This window comes from Lepisma saccharinum, chromosome 1 (genome assembly GCF_977018435.1).
Source record: "Lepisma saccharinum chromosome 1, izLepSacc3.1, whole genome shotgun sequence".
NCBI lineage: Eukaryota > Metazoa > Arthropoda > Insecta > Zygentoma > Lepismatidae > Lepisma > Lepisma saccharinum.
The window spans coordinates 181,518,293-181,538,265 of record NC_139229.1 but is presented as its reverse complement, the minus strand read 5'-3'; the positions used below and the strand labels follow the sequence as shown (position 1 = coordinate 181,538,265).

Genomic DNA, 19,973 nt, shown 5'->3' with positions numbered 1-19,973 from the left:
ACGTTGTTCGTGGGACAAAACAAATGAGCATTGGGTCCACCACATGTTGCCAAATGTACTGTAAAGCGAGAAAGAGTCTTCTTGGGCAACGGTATTGTCAGCACCAGAAATCAGCGAGGGTTAATGGTACAACTGCACATGCGGTCCTGAACGATGTAGTTTTTGGAAGGACCACCCACAGGTCGGAATGCAGGCGGACACAGTCATATAAAAAAACTGGCAAAAACAGAAGTACGCTTGGCCCCCTGATTCCCACCTTGGATACGTGCTATTAACATTAACAGGGTTATAGAATGTTCTCAGTCTTGTCTCGATAATTATTTCTCTCAAATTACACTAGGGAACATGATTTTTGCCCCCATGAAAGTAATGACTGTTTCTAATGTGTTTTGTAGTGTAGTAAGCGAAACTAATCCTCAAAATTCTCCTACACGTAAAAATTTTTCATAATGTCAATTTTTAACAAAATAAAATTTATGGTATAAGGTATAACATTGGAAAATAAGGCTAGATGTTTACCTGGAAAAGAAAGGGAAAGAATTACTTCATTCGAAAAGTTATGTAAATTTATATATAAGAGACCGGTACACCACAGCGAGCAACTACCGGTTCCAAAACCCCCACGCACATAGGTTGTGCAAGCAACAGATGAAGATACCGCAGACGAGCCATCAACATTAATCGACGTAGAATACCATTGTGACGAATAAGATGATGGTGTGCATCTCATTATGCAGGATGAGCTAAGTGATCTTATACGCGATTTAAATTTGGGAAAAAAAGAAGCAGAGATTCTTGGTTCAAGGCTTCAGCAGTGGAAACTCCTTGCGAAAGATGCAAAAATTTCCATTTATCAAAAGCGTCACGAACAGTTTTCCAAGTATTTCACAATGAAAGAAAATATGCGCTTCTGTGTAGATATCATTTCCTTAATGAATGAGTTCGGTGTTCGATATTCAGTACCCGATTGGAGACTGTTCATAGACTCCTCAAAATTAAGTATGAAAGCTGTATTTCTGCATAATGGCAATATTTTACCATCAATTCCTTTATTCCATGCTCTAAATACGAAGGAAACACACAAAACAATGTCTGCTTTGTTAGCAGCTGTAAATTATAATAAATATGAATGGGAAATCTGTGCTGATCTCAAGGTTATTGCCTTGCTCACAGGATTACAGGGAGGTTTTACGAAACATTTCTGCTTTTCGTGCCTGTGGGACAGTCGCGACACAATTCATCATTTTGTAGTTAAAGATTGGGGATTGTGGGATGAATACCAAATTGGAGAAAAAATGTGAAATATGTGGCGCTTGTTGATCCAAAGAAGATTCTTCTCCCACCACTACATATTAAATTAGGTTGATGAAGAACTTCGTGAAAGCCTTGAATAAAGATGGCAGTGGATTTCGTTACCTCCAAGACCTTTTCTCGAACTAGGCGACAAGCAAAATTGAAGGAAAGTATTTTTGTGGGACCACAAATTAGAAAACTCCTGAAAGACAACATTTTTTAATCAAAGCTACAAGACGTCGAACTGGCAGCGTGGTGTTTCTTCAAAGCTATGGTGAATGGATTTCTGGGAAACAAAAAAGAAGAGAACTATGAATTTCTAGTTTCAGAGCTACTGAGGTGTTACCAAGAAATGGGTTGTCGAATGTCTTTAAAAATTCATCTTCTACATTTTCATCTTGAATATCTTGAATATTTTCCACAGAATGTAGGTGATGTAAGTGATAAACAGGGGGAAAGGTTCCATCAGGACATTTCTGACATGGAACATCGTTACCAAGGATGATGGGACCCAGCCATGTTAGGGGATTACTGTTGGAATACGAAACGAGAAAGTAGCACTGAATATAAGAGACGGTCATTGAAAGATAGTCATTTTTTACCTATTCTCAAGTAAACGTATGCTTTTGTATTGTTCAAATTTCCTCATCTGTAGCAAACTAATTACTTTTGACTAGTGGTTGATTACTACTTTCCTTGTAAATAATATAAAGTATCATTTTATATGTACTTACATGATGTGCAATTCATGGCTCTGTACATTTGTTATGCATATTTCCATGTATACTGAAATCTACGTGTAAAAATAAAATCTTCCATGTTAGAGCATTTTTTTTGTTATTTTTGAATTCAGCACACTTGTTTCCAACCTATTTTGCTCTGGAGGCAAAAAAAAAAAAGTATTTCATTTGTTCCCTAGAGTTATTGTCACATTATTCAATAGCCAAAAACCTAATTTTATCTATTGTAAACTAAAAAATTTCCTCAGGGGGGGGGGGGGATGCCCGATACATGATACAAACAGAATTTGATTATTTCTTGAATTTAATTAATTTTGATCCATAAACTATAATTCTTTAACAATTCATTGTTTCAACATGTATTTTATTACAGTCCCGTGCAAATTAATCTGAATACAGCAATTACATCCAAAAATTTACATTTATTGTCTTACAACATAGAATATTTCAACTTTTTCAAACACATTTGTACATATATTCATTTTTCACATAAGGTACAAACAGATAATCATTTCTAATAGTTAATATGTCCTCCTTGTTGTTTCATAACTTCCATTACACGTTTTGGTATAGATGCTACAAGCTTTGAACATATTACATTAAGTTCATTGTCATGGAACCAAACATGAACAAGACTCAATCACTGCTTGCTTTGTGAAACAGTTCAGTTTTGATATTCGTCGTTTGCAAATAGTCCACAAATTCTCGATTGGATTTAGATCCAGGGAGTTCCCTGGCTACTTTAACACTCAAATATTGTTCTCACTCATAAAATTCTGTACTTTTTTGGCAGTGTGACAAGAAGCCAAATCTTGCTGGAAAATGCAGTCACCATTTGGAAACTTCTTCTGCAGCACTGAAATAATTTTCCTTCTTAGAACATGTATGTATTTATCAGCATTCATCATACCACCAATTGGCACTAATGATCCTGGTCCTTCATGGGTGAAGAATCCTGAAAACATGTTCTTGTCAGGGTGTTTTACGGTCTGTTGCAGATGTGCTGACGTTACAGATTCATTACTCGACCGATGCACATATTGAACCCTCTGTCCCTGGACCTCAAAATGTGTTTCATCTGAGAAAACAACTTTCTTCCAGTCATCTTCTGTCCAATTTCGATGAGCACGGGCCCACGAGAGATGTTTCTTGTGCATTGCAGCCGAAAGAAATTGTTTTTCCACTGGTTCCCTAGCTTTCTGTCCAGATGCAAGAAGTCTACATCATACATTGGAAACGGTCAAATGTACTCTTTTGTCCCTCATTTCCCATGCCAATTCCACTGCAGTTAGAGCCGGGTTTTGTTGACTTTTCCTGGGAAGAAATCGGTCATATGGCGATCTTCTTCTTCCTCCCACATTGCCCCTTTTTTTATTAGGTGAAAAGGAACCAGTTTGTCTGTACTGCTTGAAAATTCGATTTACAGTAGCTGCACCAACAGAGAATTTTGCAGCTATCTCCCTTTGCGTCATAGACGTATTTTGCGATAAAGTCACAATCGCAGAAAGTTTCCTAGGTGTTGTATCCATTGGCAGAATCTCACTGACACCTCCGCCATAATTGGCCTACTGATTATATGGAACAAATTACACTTACGAACGCATAGATATGTACACAAACTCAAAGGATCAACGCACGAGATGCCTGACCGTGTCAACAATGCTAAAGTTAATGCACAGAAAATGCGGGAGATAAAAATAGCCATGGCGTGTACATTGCTGCCACCTACTGTGCAAGTGCTGACAATTCAGATAAAAATGGAGCTTGTTCTGATTAATTTGCACGGGACTTTATAACCTAGTACATCTTTTAAAAAATATATTTTTCATTGCCAACATGAATGCACAAGTGTCATCAATTATATTTTCTACCAGTAGCGAACACTCTCCTCAAAACAATGGAAGCAAAGCAACCCACCCTTTCATATTTGAAGTATGCATGACATTTTCTTTCAATTTGCACCCACAATATTGAGAAAAATGTTCAGTGCAACTAACCACCCACTCCCTAAACACATGCTAACTGTGTATGCAGTGTTTCCCACATATTCATTCTAGTTCACAGATGGTATACTACTAGTGGCAATAGCAGTTGGTGATGCTACAAAGACTTTTTGTAGATTAGGTTGACTTCTTTTGACAGTTGCTTAACTTTCTTTTCCATATTATCAGCTACAATAGTTCACATGGGCTTTCAAAACAATTACATAATGTTTTTAAAACTGATTACATTTTGATTTTACCCAAATGTTTTTAATTTTTTAAATAATGACTGTAGCACTAGAAATGAGTTGAAAAAGAGCATCATATTAAGAAATGTAACAATGCCATTCGCAGGTGCTGGGTATCCGGATGGGGAAAAGATGCCTTCGGTCCAGCAGGCAACTACCAATACATCCAGAAGGAGATTGAGGTCCCAATCCTTGAAACCAGTGACTGTGAAGTAAAGCTTCGAGGAACACGACTTGGGCAGTACTTTCAGCTGGATCGGAAGAGTTTTCTGTGTGCAGGAGGGGAACCTGGGAAGGATGCTTGCACTGTAAGTTTTAATTTTTAATTTTAGACTGCTGTCATCATCATCCTTCGCCGTTTCCTGCCTCTGGCTGGGTTGGCATAGAAGTCAAGTCTCTCATTTTTTTCCTGGTCTTCCATCACTCCTCTCTTCCCACAGTGTTCTGATCTTGTCCTCTTCTCCTAACACTCTCCGCTATCTGCTCTTTCCACCGACATCTTGGTTTCCCCCTTGGCCTTATTCCCACTCCTTGTGCATGGTAAGCTCTTACTGGTAGTCTTTCTGCATCCATCCTCTTCATGTGTCCGAACCATCTCATCTGTGCCTGATCTATTCTGTTCTAAAGCTTCACCATCCCTCCTGTTTGTTGGATCTCTTCATTCTTCATTCTTTCCCTTCTGGTCTTCCCCAATATACTCATTAAAAATTTAATCTTCACTGCCTGTATCTTTCTTTTGTCTCTCTCTGTCATTGTCCAAGTCTCTGCTCCATACGTAATTATTGGCACATAGTATGTGTTGTATATTATCTTCTTGCATTTCACAGGTACATCCCTGTTCCATATTAATCTTCAAATGCTTTGATATAATCCACCACCCATTTGTCCTCTTCTGTTTACCTCCTCATCTATTCTTCTCATCACCTCTCAATTATGCTTCCAAGATGTTTGTAGCTCTCCACTACCCTCAACTCTTCTGTGTCCATCTTTATTCTTGGTTCATTTCTGATTCTTGTTTCTTGTTGTTATTGGTACCTCGCTCTTTTCTGCACTGAATATTATTCCTGCTCTTCCGATTTCCTCATTCCAACTATCAAGCTGTGTCTCTACTTCTTTCCTGTTCCCCCATATTACTAAGTCATCAATGAACAACAGGGCCTTCATCTCTTTCTCTCCTAATTTCTTCCCCACTTCTTCATTAATTGCATCCATTGTAATTATGAAGAGCAGTGGGGAAAGAGCACTTCCCTGTTTTAGTCCATTACTTATACTGAACCACTCCGTTCTTCCCAGTGGTGTCTTCACACAGCTCTGGTTGGCCTTGTATGTGCTCTGCACTCTACACACTATCTCTTCCTTGACTCCTTTAGAGCCTTCCAAATCTTTTTGTCCATGCTATCGTATGTCTTTTCTATATGTAGGAATGCCATAATCAAATCATTTCCATATGCATAGTGCCTTTCCTGCATTTGCCTTATGGTGAATATCAGATCTATTGTTGATCTGCCTCTTCTAAATCCATACTGTTCCTCTCTCATGTTAAGATCTGTTACTTCCCTTATTCTGTTCTCTATTATTTTCTAATACACCTTTGCTGAGTGGCACATTAGTGTTATTCCTCTGTAGTTCTTACATTCCTTTCTGTCGCCCTTTTTGAATATGGAAACTATTAGTCCCTGTGTCCAATCTCTTGGCACTTCTCTCTCTTGCCACACTGTTTTCAACACACTGTACAGCCACTGCACACCAATCTCCTGCTCCCAGTATCTTTTTCATCTACTCCAAGTGCTCTACCTCTCTTCAGAGCTTCCTCCACTTCTTTCCATGTGAGATTAACTTTTTCCTTCCTGTTTTTTTCCCCTCACTTCTTCATGTACATTTCCTTTTTTCACGTTCAGCAATTTTTCGAAATGATTTCTCCACATTCTCCTTATTTCTTCATCCTCTTCTATCATGTTTCCCCTTTCATCCCATAGCTTACAGCTGTTCTCCTCTTTCTCATCTCCTTTCTCTCACTAATCCATACAATACTTTCTTGTTCCCATCTACATCTTCTTCTAGCACTTTGGCCCATTCTTCCATCTACTTTTTTCCTTCCTCCTTTACTACTGTTCTTGCCTCTTTCTTCTTTTCCACATACTCTTTTCATGCATTTTGTGATTTACATTTAAACCACTTTCTAAATGCATCATTTTTGTTTTTCACTGCCTCTCTAGTTTTTTCATTCCACCATGGTGTTTCTTTCTGCTTTCTTTCCACATAACTTTTCGGCTGTCTCGACTAATTCTGTTTTAAATCTTATCCATTATGTTTCTACTCCTTTGGGTTCATCTCTTGGCACTCTTGTTTGTAATATTTCTTGATATTTCTCTTATCATATTTTTCTTCAATTTCCACACTCTTATCCTTCTCTCTTGTTCCTCCCTTCTATCTTTCATTTTTTTCCATCTCCTCACATCTCCTACTAGTAACCTGTGGTTAGGGTGAGCACACACATACATTCAAAAAAGATGACAGAGCACGACGAAAAAGGAGGACAAAGTCATAAATAAAGAGGACATAGCAAACAATTGCAACACATTTGCTATTACTCATAATTTAAGCAATATAAAAAAATCTCGCCAACACTTTGTTCAGATACTTTTCAGGAGCTCTCTTTCAATAACTTCCTCTTACCTTTAAGCAACAAAAGCAATCTCCTAATCTAATCAGTTAATTTAACAAATGACAAAGAATATGTAACAATTAAGATTTGCTTTAACTTATTTCCAAAAACCGAATTACATTTTTAGGTAGGTAGTTTAGATTGGGTAGAGAAATATGATTTTAATGTCCCCAAACATTTGTAGCACTCTTTCAACAGCAGGGGAAAGTAACAGCCACTTTACACTTTACCTCATATTCGTTTCTGGATATTTTCTTGCAAGATCATTGTTGAAACACATTGTAATTAAAAAAAAATTGAACAAATATTATGACGAAAATAGTAATTCTAATTCAAGAAAGTGTATGTCTATTGTTCTTGTAACAATAATTTCTTGCTGGTGAGATCCTATATCCTGACAATGGTCAATGTTGTTAATGCACTGAGCCATTGATTGCTGGCGCTATTGCTATGTCATTGCTATGGACCACTCGTTTTTCGACTGAAAGTTGTTTTACACAGTAATTAATGTCATTTTGCTGTCTCTTACACCAGGATATCCCCACTATATGTTCTGGGGCTGGCACAAACGAGGCATTTTTTTTTCCAAGCGTGCCACAAACTAGGCATGTTTCTCTCCAAAATAGAGATGCAGCTGAAAACAACATAGCTGTTAGCCGGAATATATTAATATATGTCAGTTAGTTATCTGGATACTAGAATTATTTAGATACTAATGAAATAAATTCCGTATTTTATATGTAATAGACTGTCTTTATGTACCTCCTGTAAGAGTAAGCTTTATTATCGATTTTTGACACTTTGAAAATTTACCTCAAAATGCTAAGAAATATAGCTGTAGCGAAATTATCGTGTAGCTTCTTCGCTACCGCTACATACACATATACATACACATATACATATATATATATATATATATATATATATATATATATATATATAAATGGATGAAAGAAAGGATTGCCAGTAGGGCTAAATAAAAAGCAAAGAAAGAGAAAGGAAACACTCACCAGACAGTGAAAAAATTCGAATTTTCCTGACTCTCGCTCCATCCTCAGTGTTAGGAGAAAGACGGAACTGGAAGTTCAAGTATCACTTCCGGTTCATTCTTTCTCTTAACACTGACGATGCATCAATATAATCTGCAAAAATTCGAAGTTTTTCAGTCTGGTGAGTGCTTCCTTTCTCCTTCTTTGCTTTATATATATATATATAATGTAAGGAATAGATTGAGAAAGAGTGCACACCCTGTAATGTTCTGTTCGCGTGACTTAAATGGGCCAGAGTATTTCCATGGATAATTAAATTAGCAAATAGCAGAACATACAAATCTTTTAGGGTTGAGGTTATTGCATCAAGGTTATGATGCACCTCAGTGTTCATAGTGAACCTCCACTTTAAAACTAATGACTAATCAGTTATAAACAACAAGCTAACGAAGCATGGAGGGGGGGTAATCAAATCACCACTGCACACACAAAAAAAAGTTTGTCAAAATGCATCACAGATTGTACACGCCAAAGAATAATCTCAACACACACAATTGCTACTATAGAAAATGCATACACTTCTTATGTCTACAAGAACTAACTACTCTATGCATTAAACCTTTGTACCAAAACTTGCGCAAGCCAATAAATCCTGCTTTCGCTGAGTCTTACTTTTATCTGAAATGTAATTTTGTAAAGAACATACTTTCGAGAAATTGATGTTTAACAGCTTTATTTTGACTCAAACATGATAATAGTGACAAGGTAACAATAACAACGGGCTCTTGGCCCTCCCCGATGGTGCAGTGGTAGTGTCCTTGCCTTGTAATAAAGGGGTCTTGGGTTTGATACCCAGTGGAGGCACATAGTGATTCGGATCCCACTTTAAATCATAGGTCCAGTCCCGATTAGCCTTACTGTGCATAAAGTGGACTTAAATCACCAACTCAAACCAAACTTGAACAACGGGATCATCTTTCACATAGTTACTTCGCCCTCTTTTATACATATACGCATTTACATATCTCTCAATGTAATAAATGATTCAACATCAAAAAACAATGTTCCCAGAAAGAACTCATTTGCATAACTATATCAGTCATCAGATGCAAGCAAACATACGTATACAAAACGCAATTCTTGACATTTACCTTGGTCAATAATACACAAAATCTTCCAGTTATTTACTATCATTTTACAATTTAAAGTTTCGTCCAACAAAACAAGTGCATTGAATACAAATGATTCATCTAAAGGTAAAAAGGTAGAGTGCTCCCCTGTGCTTAGCACCACGCCATGAAGGCATATAGGGGGTGTGGTGGTAACACCCCACACTTTCTTGATCCAGTCGTGACTGGGGGTAATGTAATCAGCATCATGCCCCTGACTGCCTTTACCCCCTAGGGTTTCCCCCAGGTACCCATGTCATTCGACGCTGGGTGGACACTGGGATCACTTCCGTTAGAAAAGTTCCCAGATTTGAACCGGCCAGGGATCGAACCTGGATCTTTAGCATGGTAGTCAGACGCTTACCAACTGAGCCACCGCAGCCACCTCAAATTCATCTATGAATCCTAAATTCATATTCTACCACTCTTCATTCAATATTACATTTATTGTTTGTACATTTTTGTCCCGTTGGGAACAAATGCTCATTTATCTTTAATTTAGTTAGGATTACCCAAAAATGCAAAAAAGGGGGCAAAAAGGGGAGGGAGTGAGTTATCAAGATTAACACTCCTTGTCATTTAATACACCCAAAATAATCAACGATACCCCGATGTTGGTGATGTCTATACATTTATTGTTAGAGCAACAAAATGGTTCACCAATTGCATAGCAAAATGTTTGTATTGTGTCTATCCTTTTCTTATCACTCGCAACTTTCTACATACTTTTCATGAACTTGCATGTTCGTAAACTTGCTCCAGTTAACTAGATTTTGATAGTCAAACACCTTTTTGTCACACATGATTTGGATCAAAAACATGTAACCACACATCACATACCTTAAACTTCCACATGTTGACAGGGTTGGCACTTCTACCAGTCCTCGTCATATATAGAAGAATATAATTGGAATCTGGCCATCAGCATCCCTCTATCGCTGGTAATCAGGAATCCAAGCCCGTCTTCAAGGTTGCTTCGAAATAATCTCAAACTTCCTGAACTTTCTTGTAAAGGGTGTTTCATAAAGTGCGCAGTTTTGAAAATGCAATAACTCAGCCAAAATTGCATGAAAGTTGACATTTTTATTTTCATTATTTTACACATTCACTACGATTTAATAATTGAAAAGTGAAAAGTGTCAGTCATATGCCCGTATGCGATTTAAAATTGAAAAATGACGTCTGGCATATGTCCACCTCCGTTTAGTACACAGGCAGTAACTTGAACTGGAAGTTCACCATGACACTTGTGCAGATGTCTCTGTCGATTGAACTAATTACCCGTTGGATTTCCCTCTTCAATTCGGGGATTGCTTGAAGTTTGTTCATGTAAACTTGTGACTTCATATAAGCCTATAAAAAGAAATCACATAGGGTGAGGTCACAAGTCCTCGGAGGCCACTCCTGAGTCCTGGTCACCATGAAGTGAGATCACGCGGCCAGGAAACTTTTCTTGCAGTAAGGTTATTGTCTTGTTGGATGTGTGGCAGGTAGCCCCGTCCTGCTGAAACCACATACTCACGGTATCCAGTTCATCCAGAGCAGGACACACAAAATTTCTGATCATGTCCCGATAACAGGGACAGTTTAACATAACTGCATTTTCGTTCCCATCTTCAAAAAAGAAGGGGCCAAAGATATTACACTTGATATCACCCCCTGGGGGTGGGGCAGGGAGCAACTGTGAAATTTGAAATAGAAACCCCCATTTTGTATTGTAGGATCGGATTCTACATAAGAAAATAACCATGTTTCTGTACTACATTTCACGTAACCAGGAACAACGATGTGGACGTAGTAGTATTTTGTTTCCAACGTCGAAAAGCATAAAAGTCTGAATTGTTCATTGTTTACATCACGGCCCGATTTGTTTTTCTTCCGCACTCCCATAGGGTCGCTTGAAGGCAACTGGTCTGCCGTCTGGCGACTCTATGCGTACATGCGATTACCTTGACATGCGTCGGCAGTTCACTGTGTGAGCAGTTCCCAACCAACAACGATACACACACAGTGGGCTTACTCATTGTGCCACCAGGTCGGTTTGGTGTGAGGAACTGCCTGTAATCTACCACAGTGAAGGTCGCGTGCTTAAGGCGATCGTTGTGTAAGAGGTGAGATCTTACAGAATGTGAAAGTGGGCAGTCAAAATTTTGCAACTCACGAAGGGGGAATCGTACTGGAGTATTAATAGGTCTACGAAAGAATAGAAAATTCATTACTGTTCGTATTCTGTCAACGATGACATTGTCGGAGAGGCAAAGGATAACAGTTCTCATGATGCGGGGGTTTGGTGATAACGGAACGATCATACAGAGACGTTGCGCATTTATTCAACGATATGTTCCTGAATCTTGCACCTATTTCAAAATCTACTGTTTATTGAACCGTTGATCGCTTCAAAAGCACTGGAGCGGTCAGGGATGAACCACGATGTGGAAGACCTACAACTGCTACAAACAACGAGAAATCTTTGGAAGTTCTAATGTATTTCCAAGAAAATGCCCATACTTCGAGTCGAAAAGTATCTCAACAAACCGAAGTAAGTAAAACATCTATCCTTAGAATTGTGAAGTCGCATCCGTACAAAATAAAACTAGTGCAAGAACTCATCGGAGATGACTAGGATCGTAGACTTGAATACTGTGAGGAAATGATGCTACGATCCAACAGATATAATAGATTTCTGTGATGGACTTGTTTCTTCGATGAAGCTACCTTTGAGTTGAGCGGATCTGTCAACCGGCATAACATGAGGTATTGGGCCACAGAGAATCCCCACTGGATGAGGGAGCATCGTACACAGTACCCACAAAAGTTAACATTTGGGCTGGAATATTGTGTAATCGTATTATCGGGCCATACCTCATTGATGGCAATTTGACATCTGAAAATTACGTAAATTTTGTTGACCAATGAGATAATATCTGAAATACAAACTATCGTTGGTGATGCATTCGCGAATGTTTGGTATCAACAAATTGGAGCTCAAGTTCATTTTGCTTTAATTGTTCGCAATGTGCTGAACAAAGTTTTCCCTGACAGGTGGATTGGTAGAAGGGGCACCATAGGGTGGCTACCGAGGTCACCCGATTTGACACCTCTTGATTTCTTCTACTGGGGATACTTGGAAAGCAAAGTTTTTGAAACCAAACCCAACAATATCAAGGAATTGAAAGACAGAATTCATACAGTGTCAAATGCAATTAGTCTGGAGATGTTACAGAATTTTTCCAATGGTGTGTATCTTCGGTTGGGACTGTGCCAAGAAAAGGGGGGATACCAATTTGAGCAGGAAAGGAATTGAAGTTGGCGAGAACACCGAATGGTGAGAGGTGAGGGGACTCACCTACAACAAGCACCCTGATGGTGAAAGGTGAGGGGACTCATATACAACAAGCACCCTGATGGTGAGAAGTGAAGGGACTCGCCTACAACAAGCACCTCGATGGTGAGAGGCGAAGGGACTCGCCTACAACAAGCACCTCAATGGTGAGAGGCGAAGGGACTCACATACAACAAGCACTCTGATGGTGAGAGGTGAGGGGACTCACATACAACAAGCACCCTGATGGTGAGAGGCAAAGGGACTCGCCTACAAGCACCCTGATGGTGAGAGGTGAGGGGACTCACCTACAGGCACCCCGAAGATGAGAGGTGAGGGGACTCGCCTACAACAAGCACCCCAATGGTGAGAGGACTTGCCTACAACAAGCACCCCGATGGTGAGAGGCAAGGGGACTCCCCTAAAACAAGCACCCTGATGGTGAGAGGTCTCTCCTACAACAAGCACCCCAATGGTGAGAGGTGAGGGAACTTGCCTACAACAAGCACCCCGATGGTGAGAGGTGAGGGGACTCACCTACAACAAACACCGCGATGGTGAGAGGTGAGGGGACTCACCTACAACAAGCACCCCGATGGTGAGAGGTGAGGGGACTCACCTACAACAAGCACCCCGATGGTGAGAGGTGAGGGGACTCACCTACAACAAGCACCCCGATGGTGAGAGGTGAGGGGACTCACCTACAACAAGCACCCCGATGGTGAGAGGTGAGGGGACTCACCTACAACAAGCACCCCGATGGTGAGAGGCAAGGGGACTCACCTAAAACAAGCACCCCGATGGTGAGAGGCAAGGGGACTCACCTAAAACAAGCACCCCGATGGGAACAAAATACTACTACGTCCACGTCATTGTTCCTGGGTTACGCGAAATGTAGTACCGAACCCCGGTTATTTTGTTACGTAGAATCTGATTCTACAATACAAAATGGAGGTTTCCATTTCAAATTTCACAGTGTGATATCATTGAATAGCTTTCTTTCACTTATTAATAAACACGTACTTTTCGTTTTCCGATTCGATGAGTATTTTTCACGATATTTGACCGTTCTGGGACTATTGGACCACCCGGTACATATATATCAGTTGATAGATTACATGTATTTATTATATATGGTTCAGTCTAGTCTTTGGAAGTACAATATTAAGTTATTTTTTCAAATAGCATTAACTGTGTCACTTTTTCAAGGTGCATGTTATAAAATGAAAACATGTACCTCGCATTTGTAAAATTTCTATGTCTCAAAGGACAATAATAAAAAAAGAAATGACCAAACCAGTGTTGGGAAAGTGCTTTCACAGTTATTTTATCCCAGATAAAATATGTCTCTGATAGAAATATTGGATCAGAGAAATTAACAGCACTTCATAAGAAGATCTGTAGTTAGTGTAAAAATGTGTTTTTACTTTACTTTGATATAGAGAATGAAAGCTGAAGGAATGATTATTCTGCAATATAATACTGGTAGGCTGAACTTATTAGGAAAACTATAGGTTTATTCTTTTCTTAATAAATGGAATTGAATGTTGTTTGATGTTCTAAGGACATTTAAGATGTGTTTCAACTGTGCAACATCAACTGGAAGGTTGGAGTTCAACATTTTTGTTCTTGACTTGTTTCTATAAAGAAGGTGACCTGAAATAGGGGGTAGATAAGTAGCAGGGATTTATTCCAGAAATTGAGGAACTGTTGTTTCATCACATTTGATGGCAAGAGTGGACGATTTGTTCCTACACCAGAGGGTATTGATGGAACCCGTTGAGTATGTAGACAGCCAGCTTTAATCATCCACAAGTTACAAACAGCACTCTCAATTAACATTAATTCAAGGAATTTCGAAAAAAACATTGCAAATCAGTGCATATTACAAGCAAGATAACCTCCTCATTAAGATCAAAACTGTATAGCCACTTCCTAAGTAACTAATAAGTATTCGCCCTAGAAATAGTGGACATTACTCATCCTCAAACTGAAACTAAAGTAAAACAACCACTTGAGGTCCTAGTCCTGTCTGGTGGCTTATTTGGGTGACATGTGGTCAACACATCGAACCACATCACAGTTGTTTTCAGACTTTTGAGACCGGAGCCTGCAGATATTGCCTTCAAGTAGATTCCCAATTGGCCTCAAGGTGCTCGGTAAGCACAACTAGGATTTAATGGAACAACAAATATTTTCTTTAAGATTTGTATTTGCATGTAACAATTTATATAATAATTTGAGATGTGTGAAATATCAATAGGTCAGTAGGAAAATGAAATTTTGATTTCAGGGTGATGGAGGCTCACCACTGGTGTGCGAGGTGAACAACCAGTTCTACCTGGTGGGAATGGTTGCCTGGGGAATTGGCTGTGCAGATCCTGGAATTCCAGGAGTCTATGTGAATGTCCTGAACTTCATGGATTGGATCCAACAACAAATGCATCAATAGGATTCCAAACATTTCTTCTGCAGTGCATTACCCTTCTCTCACATGATTCATTAAAATGAACTTGAATACATAAAAGAAGTCATTTCCTGTGCTTTCTGTACTGTATATGTACATTAGTAAAAAAATAATAATTTATTGAAAAAAATACTTATTTCAAATAACACTTTTAAACATTAAGGTTTAGCATGCAAAAATTTTGGAGACTGGTGGAAAGGTAGGTAAGAAAAAGCTAAGACACTGATGTGCTGACATCCACCAGCTGTCCAGTAAGGTATGTGAAAACCTTAAAACACAGGAAACATTTTAAACAAACTTACAAACAAATTCTAACAGTTGAGAACAAACTGATACAGAAACCACTGAATACCCCATTGCTTTAGTGCAAGGAGAAAATCGAGCAAATTTTATGCGCAAACACTGTATTTAATCATATTTTTATTTCTTTACATTTGTACTTATACTTAACACTTTACAACACCATCGAATACAAGGAACATCTTGAAATAATTGTAAAATTTGAGACTGGAACTACTTATTCAGCTTATATCACTTGTCTGGTTTTAGTTTTTGTTCATGTTGGTGTTCTTTGTTCCATTAGTTTGCAGAATGCAGGTAAAGCTTAGAAGTGATAGTAAAACAAAATGTTAGATAACCCAAGTAACCACAACTGTTGGGCCAACAGCAGTTTTTACATGGGCATTTTGGCTTTACGTTGGTTGTCAAATTGAAGTTGTTTCTCATTGGGCCTACTGTTACCAACGTTTGCCCAACCATGGAAAAGTGAGTCAAAAGCAGTTTCAAAAACTACTTTCTCCTGTTAAGACAACTTTCAACAGTGTGCTGTGAATTGTAGATAGTAAAATAAATGACATGTAACAGTGGTTCCTTTCGAATATTTCGGGCACAACACATACTGAAAATATAATATTTTGTTAATGAAAGTAGAAGCTATTCTCAACTTGTATTTTGAATTTTTCTACTGTCCGGTGAGTGTTTCCTTTTACCTTCTTTGATTTTTACTTAGCCCTTTTGGCCCTCCTTGCTTTTATCCTATATATACAGGGTGTTTCTAAAGGTCGTTTACAACGCTTGGGAGGTGATTCCTCTCATGAAAACAAGCAAAAAGTGTGAGTTCCATTTTTACGACTGAGGCTTCGTTTCCGAGATAGGAGCCTCGCAAAAGGTGACAAAGTGAACGTCACACCTAACTAGGACGAATACTATCACAGATAGAGAGGCGGTTCCAAGGGAATCATAAAGGAATCGTATGTGCTCAGTCCGGAAGTCACTATGAAAAGTTCACTGCACGCATGCGCAATGGAGTCCTCAAAGGAATTGGGGATTTCCAAAAAGAACAATGCATGGAAAGGGCATGTAACGCAGCAAGAAGGACCGAGACTTTGAGAAATGCGTTAAAGACAACACATCCCGACCTCAAACATCAAAACATGAGCACGGAACACAAAATCCGAAAAGTTGAGCACGGTTGCATACTCCAGTTACATGCGAGGAATGAACGAATCATGTCATGTGGCATACGAGAGACACATTACTCCACCAGGAGGAGGGAAAGAAAAACACAATATCAGATGATTGCGACAACATGTATTTTTACACGCGACAACTACGTAATATCCCCTCCCCCCCACACACAACAAACAACAAATGCTACAATGTCTTACGCACAGACAGTGCGTGTCACTTTCACCACACAAAGGGGGTTGGGAGCAATACGAAGAGTGTATGATAATCACAGACGGTTTTCAAAATGTCTGTCGTTCACTTCTACGAAGAGATGACAGCGACGAATCAAAGATTGTCGAGTACGTGCAAACAAGCCAGATGTATCTGCTACCGTCGCGGCGGCGACGTTGATGCGAGCAAAGAGGTCCTCAGCTGATGTGACAGGTGTGTCGTATACGAGGGTTTTCATTTCTCCCCAGAAGAAAAAATCGAGAGGGTTGAGATCTGGCCACCTCGGTGGTAAAGGCACAGGCTCATCCCTACCAATGAACCTATTGCGAAACACGTCATGCAGGAAATGTCGTACATTACGATCGAAATGAGCTGGTGCCCCATCGTGTTGGTATCACATTTCTTGCCGCAGTGCAAAAGGTACGGTTTCCAACAGTTCAGGCAGAACCTCACTAAGAAATGCATGATACCTGCGACCATTCAGGCGAACAGGGAGAATGTATGGTCCAATTAAATGATCATGTACTATCCCGCACCACACATTCACTGAAAACCTGTGCAGGTGATGGGCCACAAAAAGTGCATGTGGGTTGTCAAAGTCCCAGACATGACTGTTTCTACTATTGAAGACATCCATCCTGGTGAAAATGGCTTCATCTGTCCACAATACCTTTGCCCCGAAGTGAGGGTTTGTGTCCAGCTGATGCAACAACCATTGGCAAAACTCCATACGAGGGCAAAAGTCACGAGGTAACAGTTCTTGTACTTTCTGCAGTTTAAAAGGGTGCATTCCTTCCTCTGACAACACTCGCCAAACATTCACATGAGACATGTTTCGTGCCCGAGCGAGCATGCGCGTACTGGTGCCAGGATGTTCTGCAAACTGATGTGTGCGTACACTTCGGGGTCTGCCAACTTCTTGCCGCGGTGGAAACACTGACCCTGTTTCACGCAGTCGACTGTCCACTACCCGAAAGAAGGCGTGAGATGGCAAACGTCTATGTGGAAAACGTTCTCCATAAAGACGCCTTGCCTCACGGCTATTATCACGTGCCTCCCCATACATGAGATGCATGTCTGCTAGCTGCTGGGTCGTATACGCAGCCATCTGTGTAATAGGGAGCTGCAACTGCAAAGTATCGTTTTTGTTTAACACTGGCACACTGCACAAATTGGCCGTATCACGGTACGAACACCGCAGACCAATTGTTGCGATACTTGACTTACCCACTCCATTACGTCAACTTCTTTCAATACAACATACTAGTACTCTTCAATGCGTATGACAACCTAGAGCGAACTGCTGATCATATCCCAGCACCTGCAACACGACTGGGACGACTGCCGGAGAGAACCAACCATTCGAGCTCCTGTCGTGGATACAGCAGTCATGAAGATCAAACGTAGACTACGAGAGCCAGACTTGCCTGCGCAGCGCTTACAAAACTGGTCTCTTTTACGTCACAGTGATCGCGTGCGAACACTCTTGGTATTGCTCCCCACCCCCTTTGTGTGATGAAAGTGACATCTTCAGTTGGTGTACAGTGACACGCACTGTCTGTGCGTAAGACATTGTAGAATTTGTTGTTTGTTGTGTGTGTGTGTGTGGGGGGGGGATATTACGTAGTTGTCGCGTGTAAAAATACATGTTGTCGCAATCATCTGATATTGTGTTTTTCTTTCCCTCCTCCTGGTGGAGTAATGTGTCTCTCTTATGCCACATGACATGAGTCGTTCATTCCTCGCGTGTAACTGGGGTATGCAACCGTGCTCAACTTTTCGGATTTTGTGTTCCGTGCTCATGTTTTGATGTTTGAGGTCGGGATGTGTTCTCTTTAACGGATTTCTCATTGTCACGGCCCTTCTTGCTGCGTTACATACCCTTTCCATGCATTGTTCTTGCTGGAAATCCCCAATTCCTTTGAGGACTCCATTGCGCATGCGTGCAGTGAACTTTTCATAGTGACTTCCGGACTGAGCACATACGATTCCTTTATGATTCCCTTGGAACCGCCTCTCTATCTGTGATAGTATTCGTCCCAGTTAGGTGTGACGTTCACTTTGTCACCTTTTGCGAGGCTCCTATCTCGGAAACGAAGCCTCAGTCGTAAAAATGGAACTCACACTTTTTGCTTGTTTTCATGAGAGGAATCACCTCCCAAGCGTTGTAAACGACCTTTAGAAACACCCTGTATATATATATATAATATGTGTGTATGTAAAATGAACAATGTTATGTGCATACTAATTCCATGAAAGGTGGAAAACTAAGTAAACTCTAGAAAGTGTTTTGTGAAGGTACCTTGAAAACAATGGTACCAAAGGGAATGAAAAAGTGCTGTATATTTTTTAAAATTTTACATACACAAGTAATTTCTACTAGAGTTTATATTTGGCCTCACAATAAATTATATTATATATATCAGAATACAAATCTATCTACAAGGTGTTTCCGGGCTGATGGAGAAGGGCACATGTATCAATTTGAGATAAGGAACCCTGGTCCGGAAACGTCGTAGTCGAAAGTTATAAGCAAAAATCGGTGTATGAAGATGTAATACTTTTATTAACTGCACAAGTTTCACAAGCTGCTACATTCGAAACACCCTGTATAGTTTTGTTTTCAGTATGTTGGCCCAATGTAAAAACCTGCGGCTGAGTGGTTAGCACATCATGCTATGACTCCAAGAGTCTCAGATTTGAATCCCAACCTGGGCAGGGATGTTTATGAGTGTCCATTCCTAAATTTCATCATACCATCACTCGTCCCCATCATTGTAAATTAGCCAAAAGTGACACAAAAACGAAGTAAAATAAAACAAATGAATGAATGTTGGCCCAAAGAAAAAACCACATGTACGTTCTTACGTTTCGCCAACCATTTTCAGTACAGTTGGCAAAAATTACAAATTTGTGTTATGTAAATATTACCAATATTTCTGAAACATGGGCAAATTTCCAACTATCAACGATCTTCTGCTTTTGCAAGATCTAGGGAAAAAAAACTCAAATAAAAGGAACTGAATGTTGTCAATTTTCAATATCATTATTATGACAACTCTTGATATTTTGTATGGGTATTGCATGCAACGATTTCTGCATACAAATGATTTGCATTCCTAACAATGTAACATTTTGTTTTCCTTCCCTCCAAATTCGTGACTGGCATGCCATGATTTAGGGTAGGAAATATTATGCGTGTGGTACAGAATGCCACATAAGGGTGACTGATCACTTCAATGCAAGCAACTGCAAGCATGCCAGGAAAAAGGATCAAATGTCTGTTTTCGAGGGAATAGTGTATGAGGTTATCTAGTGCTTTTCCACCAATTATTGCATGGGTAAGAGAAAGAATCCAAAATTTGCCGCTGCATGTCTTATGGAAGGTTAACATTTCTTGCTTGTCCTCTTCTTTTGT

The 19,973-nt window shown here is 39.7% G+C and overlaps 1 protein-coding gene across 1 annotated transcript in view; it reads left to right on the top strand.

Annotated features, from left to right (window-relative positions):
- The window catches only part of LOC145990462 (inactive CLIP domain-containing serine protease A3-like), a 79,787-nt gene extending 64,030 nt beyond the window's left edge, over window positions 1–15,757 (top strand). Inside the window, exons 7-8 of the mRNA XM_083126156.1 lie at window positions 4,370–4,571; window positions 14,702–15,757. Of these exons, the coding sequence (XP_082982282.1) occupies window positions 4,370–4,571; window positions 14,702–14,860 (361 nt within the window). The 3' untranslated portion in view covers window positions 14,861–15,757. The remainder of the gene's footprint in view (window positions 1–4,369; window positions 4,572–14,701) is intronic.
- The last annotated feature ends 4,216 nt before the right edge of the window (window positions 15,758–19,973 follow it).